The sequence below is a fragment of the Heterodontus francisci genome, chromosome 8 (genome assembly GCF_036365525.1).
Source record: "Heterodontus francisci isolate sHetFra1 chromosome 8, sHetFra1.hap1, whole genome shotgun sequence".
Classification (NCBI taxonomy): Eukaryota; Metazoa; Chordata; class Chondrichthyes; order Heterodontiformes; family Heterodontidae; genus Heterodontus; species Heterodontus francisci.
In genome coordinates this window covers 21032023-21037840 of record NC_090378.1, presented here as the reverse complement: position 1 = coordinate 21037840, position 5818 = coordinate 21032023, and the positions used below count along the sequence as shown (strand labels likewise).

Here is a 5818-nt window from a genome sequence, read left to right as displayed (position 1 = left end):
ACACTGCAATAAAATAAGGAGCAATTAAACAGACGCACACAGTAAAAGGACCGACTAGCAGAGTATTGGAAAATACACACACAAAATGAAGGCAATAGAACATTTGCACCAAGTTGTACAATTATTTATCATTTAAATATTCTACAACTTAGGTATTATGTTTCACATAATAATTAAGATTTGGCTATATAGTGGAGTCAAAGCGCAGAGAATGATATTGGATGTTGCAGGATTTCAAGTTGAAGGATAACTAGGAGAAGCGCTTGTTTCGATTGCTGTTATTTCAAGCCAGTATGTGCACAAGATTGTAACATTCTCCTCTGATCATTCCATGCTTGAGTCGGGGGTAATACAAAACCAAAAGAACACTTGTTTGGAAAAGCGAATAATTTCCTAGTCAGCCACCCTGTAAACAATATTTACTCTGTATTGGCATTAAATTGGTTTAATTGGTTCTGATAGGGGTAAATAAACAAAGATTAAAGTGATCATTCGCCGGGGCAGAAGATTATGCAAATGATTTTTTTTAATGATGCAGTATGCTGCGCCTACAGTAGGAATTTATGTAGGATAGCCTTTTCCGATTTACTCCCTTTAGTTTGTATTGGACGATTTTAAATGCATAGAAATAACAAGGCGAAGAGAAAGAATAGTTTCAACTGTGTGAATGGGTCTATTGTTCATGTGATTTTACTGGTGATTTTCCCCCATGTTTTTCGAATATGCCACGCTATGGTAACAAAGGATGAATAAACGATGCAATCATAGCATTTTAAATAATATAATCTTTACATTTTCAATGAAAGGTAGATGGTGGTGTCTACAGCTTTCAATGCTACAAGGCGCTGGAGGTTGACGAAAAGAGCATCTCAACCTCCATCGCTTGTTCTGAATTGACAAGATAAAATACGGCCTATCTGATTGGCTTGTTGCTTGTAACGTCAGCCTGTTAGGCATTGGCAGACCAATGGGTGGAAAGAGTAATAAAATATGCGCTGGATTATAATAAGAAAAAAAATATGACACTCTGCAAATGGCAGTGACGTCAGGTTAGGAAGTAATTGTCGCCCGGCACAAGCGAATACTAGCAAAAGAGCGTGATGTCTAGGAGTTACCCTTTGCTTCATCCCTCCACACCTGAACTTTCAACAAAGTTGAATAACTAGAGCAAACGCCGTGGATTATCCCAGATTTTTTTAAAACTCCTGATGTATTTATTTTAAAAGTTGTTTTTTAAAAAAAAATCTGTGCAACGTTAGCTTTATCTAGCAAAGTTTCTGGCACGTGCGAGCTTGCCTTTTCATTTTTTTCCCCATTTAAAAATTCTCTGATGCTTCAGAAGACAGCAAGAAAAGAAACGGTTCGTCCACACACACACACACACACACACTGATTACCAACGCTTCTGATTTTGAACAGCTTAATCGTAAACTCAATTAAAGTACTGGCTGTGATGAAGACACGCTCTTAAAATTGTAACCAACCGAGATGGAAGGATCCAGTGGGTCTAGCTTTGGAATAGACACTATTTTGTCCAACAGTTCCAGCAGCCCGGTGCTGGTGAACGGTGATTTTCGCCACGGTGACAACAGGACTTCAGATTTCAGAAATCAGGCCTCCCCGTCCCCGAGCTCGGAGATAGACACTGTGAGGACGGCTCCCTTATCACCGATCTCCATGGAGCAACAAGAGCAACATCTCGGGCCGGACAACCTCCACCAACAACAGCAGCAAAGTTTGCAGCAGCAGCCGCCACCGCAACTGGCAGCCGGCAGCTCTGGCCCCAGGACTTCCACCTCCTCTTTTTTAATCAAAGACATTTTGGGGGATAGCAAACCGCTGGCAGCCTGTGCCCCTTACAGCACCAGCGTCTCCTCACCCCACACCCCCAAACCAGAGGCAGAGCCCTTTAGGCAAAAGACGGAACCCGAAGAGAGTAAAAACCGGGACAAGCTCGACAAACGAGATGACGCTCAAGGCGATAACATCAAATTCAACGGTGAGTCCGCCCGTCTCTTATTTTTTATATCATATATAATCGGCGCTGCCTGTTTTTGGTAATTTGCAACTAACAGTTTTGCAAGTGCTACAGACGTAGGTAACGCTGCACACTGACAGCTTTAGGTGGCGTGGGGTTGGGGGGGGGGGGGGTGGGGGAGGAGGGGGGGGGGATTGTCAGGGGTTTCATGGCAAATCATGAGCAAAAACTGAGATCTTCGTTTGAGTAACATTGGGACGTTAAAGAGGTTACCTTCGTGGTTAATGATGCTTATTTGTTTCGTTCAGGCATTCTTTAAACATTTGCTTTTGACTGGTGGCGCGTCGCTGTCACCTTTGTTTATTCTGCTTTCTGCCGAGGAACTGATCGGAGTAAACAGACTATTGTCGATTGCACGCCTTTGCAAAACTACTGAGACTGGACGCATATGTAATTGCGAGTCCGCAGCAGCGTCCGGGAGCATTAAATTCAATGTTCATATCCAGGGAAATGCGAACGTGGGTTTGCAAAAAAAAAAAGTCAGGCCTAGTTACTTTTTATTTGCTAAACGTTGGTGCCCATATCTTTTCACTTTTATCGGTTGTAATTATGACAGGAACTACAGAAATGCACTCAATTACTTATTCAAAGTGGGGATTATTTAATGCATTGAATTATCAATGCAACTTTTGGAACGCCAGCCGATTTTGATAAGTTTTGGGGGGGAACGTTCGGAGATTGATATAATTGGCCCTTTCTCTGCGACATTTAACATGCCAATAGTTTATAATGGTTGTCAGAACAAGTATACAATACATGAAAACCTGCGATCAATAGAATGATCTTTTTTAAATACTTAATCTGCTTTAATAGAAGATGATCACCTGCCAAACACTCCTAATGGTAACTTTATCACCATTTTTTGTTGTAAATTGTGTGTAAATGAAAAACTGGTCTTTTTTTATAATTCATTCAGTGATTACTATTAGCATAATAGAGAGAAAAAAAACAGATGCAGAGTCTGGTCTGGTGATTTTTATGCCCAAACCTCCCCAGTGGGTCAATTAGAGAGATTATTGTTCTTCCTGCAGGGAAGATCATGGAGTGCTGCAAAAACTGGTACAAATAGAGATGGATTGACATATCGATTTCTCAGCATTTCGGGAAAAACTCAAAGTTGACAAATAGTATCCGGAATTCTTAACGCTGTCACCCGGCCGAGTATATCTACCTCAAGATTCTAAACACAGGAAATCAGTTACAAGTTTAACTCCCATTATATGAAGGTCGTTGGTGTAGAGAATAATTGCATTTTTTTTTTGCATTTTAACTACTCAGCCTTTTTGAATAATTAATAGATGTAAAGTCAGCATCAAATATTGTTTTAGAAATGCTATTAATTGGAACTGTATTATAAAGGCACACAAACGGTTATTTTGCCCATGCAAATGAGATGCAAAATTGTACAGGGAAATTGAACTTTTTTCAATAAGGTTACATTATGCTTCTCAAACTATAACATTTGTTTTATGCTACTGGGCATTTGGATTCATACGCTGCAATTCTATCTCGTGTCAGGAACAAAAGAAGAAGGCGACCGTGAAATAACGAGTAGCCGGGAAAGTCCTCCTGTGCGGGCGAAGAAGCCTCGGAAAGCAAGGACGGCCTTTTCCGACCATCAACTCAATCAACTGGAGCGTAGTTTCGAGCGTCAGAAATACCTAAGTGTCCAGGACCGCATGGATTTGGCAGCGGCTCTCAATTTGACAGACACCCAGGTCAAAACCTGGTATCAGAACAGGAGGTACGTGAGACGTCCTGACCCCAGAGATACTCAACCCCGCAACCTGTGTACACAGCAACTCTGCTGCGTAGAATCTGTATATAATCGGTGAACACTCGCAGTGTCAGTATATTATACGAACTAATTATATACAGATGGCACACACTCTGTTTTAAACAGTCACGCTGCAAAAGGATTTCACCTTCAAGATAAACACGATGTACTGGAACAGCAGTGCTAACTATTGACAACACGAGAACCACATGGACACTAGTTAGCTGTTATGCACAACACACATAAAAACTGTGCCCCAGAAGCGGATTTCCTTTTGCAAAGAGAGCGAAAGGGAAAAATTCTAACGATCACCTATAAGGCAGATACAAGGAGTCCATGAACAATTTAAACATTCCAAAGAGTTCCTGTCTACCTTCAAACTTTGGAATCTTGATTAAAACGTAACGGTTGATAAAGCCCAATTTCACCCCTAAAATGTATCAAATAGAGACTGACTCATTTTTAAAATGATCTTATTAGATGCGTTTTATATGTTTCTCTGAAGCAAAATATGTGCATTGCAGTGGGGGCGCGCAGCTCCTGTTTAAGACTGCAGCTCTATTTTTGTGAGGTTTGATTATTCCAGATGCATTAGCGCGTTTTAAAAATAGTTTAAATTAAAATCTTCTCAAATTGAACTTTAAACACCAAATTTTTGAACTGCCGCAGAAAAACAAAGGTCATATTTTCACCGAAGGCAATAATGTTTCAGTTAAAGGACAAACAGCGAATTTCATATATCGTTGTCCATCCTTGGTTACCAAATCGGATGCGAAATTTTGCATTCATCACAGTTAAAGCTAACTGGAGTTAGGAATGAGCATTCAGTTGCCATCAATGCCACAGTTTTTCTGTCTCATTACATACAGTTTTCAACCATGCTAAATCTGTCAGCAAACATTACCATCAGCTGTTCCCAAATCTAAACACGGTTTAATGCATTATACTTTTTAACCTTTTAGCATTTTATTCCAATCCATTTTTGTTAATTGCTCAGATAAACCTTTGCACAGCGGGCATGCAGACGGAAAACATTTAACTGAACCAGTCCGCTAGATTCCTGTCTGAGCTATGGGTTTCCATCTTACTGTTAGTAATCTGGCAGTAACATTTTATTTGCTTATATACTAATTCGGTTTGTAATAAATTAAAATACCGAGCCGCTCAAAATAGGTTTATTGCCAAGATCGACTGGTGTATTCCTAAGATTCTTCCTTGTTATACAAATTTATCGAACCTAGTTGTTGTTAGGGATGATCTAAAATACTCAGAACCTCTCTAATTATATGATCCATTTGTGCATTGATTTAATTCAGTACAAGAGTGCATTTGAAAACCCCAAATTCCATTGCTGGGAATGTTGCGTTGTCTCCTGATACATCGCTTCCTTCGTTTTACTTAGGGATTAATTGCACTGTGTAATTACAATTCTCACACCCTAATAATATATATTTTTCCTATTTCTGCGCTATTTCAGGACGAAGTGGAAGCGGCAAACTGCAGTGGGACTGGAGCTGCTGGCCGAGGCCGGAAATTACTCCGCTTTGCAGAGAATGTTCCCATCTCCCTATTTCTATCACCCCAGCCTGCTCACTAACATGGACACGACGGCGGCGGCGGCTATGTACATGTACCGGACTCCACCGCCTCACCCCGGACTGCAGCGGCCGCTCGTCCCGCGGGTCCTGATCCACGGGCTTGGCCCGGCAGGACAGCCAGCACTCAATCCCCTGCCTAACCCAATCCCCGGCACACCACACCCCCGGTGAAAAAAACAGAGAGAGAGGGAGGGTGAAAAAAAAACAGATTGTGGAAAAAGCCGTTAAGAGGGACATAAAACGGACTCTGCTCTAATGTAAGAGAAAAGAAGAAAAAAAGGTCGAGGGTAATGGAGTTGAAACTTTGCACTGATTTCTCATGACCTTTTTATCTGAACGTGGCATGCACCAGAATAGTAAGAAGTGTACATTTGCAGGACTGGGTGATTTACGCGTATTTATTAT

General features: G+C 41.1%; 1 protein-coding gene across 1 annotated transcript; it reads left to right on the top strand.

The window, feature by feature from the left end:
- The first annotated feature begins 1488 nt into the window (after positions 1-1488).
- Positions 1489-5584, top strand: barhl2 (BarH-like homeobox 2). The gene is made up of 3 exons (XM_068036353.1): positions 1489-1999; positions 3557-3782; positions 5293-5584. The coding sequence occupies exons 1-3, from the start codon at positions 1489-1491 to the stop codon at positions 5582-5584; spliced, it is 1029 nt and encodes a 342-aa protein (XP_067892454.1).
- Positions 5585-5818: the final 234 nt, after the last annotated feature.

Excerpts from the sequence above, each read along its gene's own strand:
- barhl2 (XM_068036353.1), top strand. The coding sequence starts at position 1,489 with ATGGAAGGATCCAGTGGGTCTAGCTTTGGAATAGACACTATTTTGTCC. Across the intron at positions 2,000-3,556 it reads CGATAACATCAAATTCAACG|GAACAAAAGAAGAAGGCGAC; the intron begins GTGAGTCCGCCC and ends ATCTCGTGTCAG. Across the intron at positions 3,783-5,292 it reads ACCTGGTATCAGAACAGGAG|GACGAAGTGGAAGCGGCAAA; the intron begins GTACGTGAGACG and ends GCGCTATTTCAG.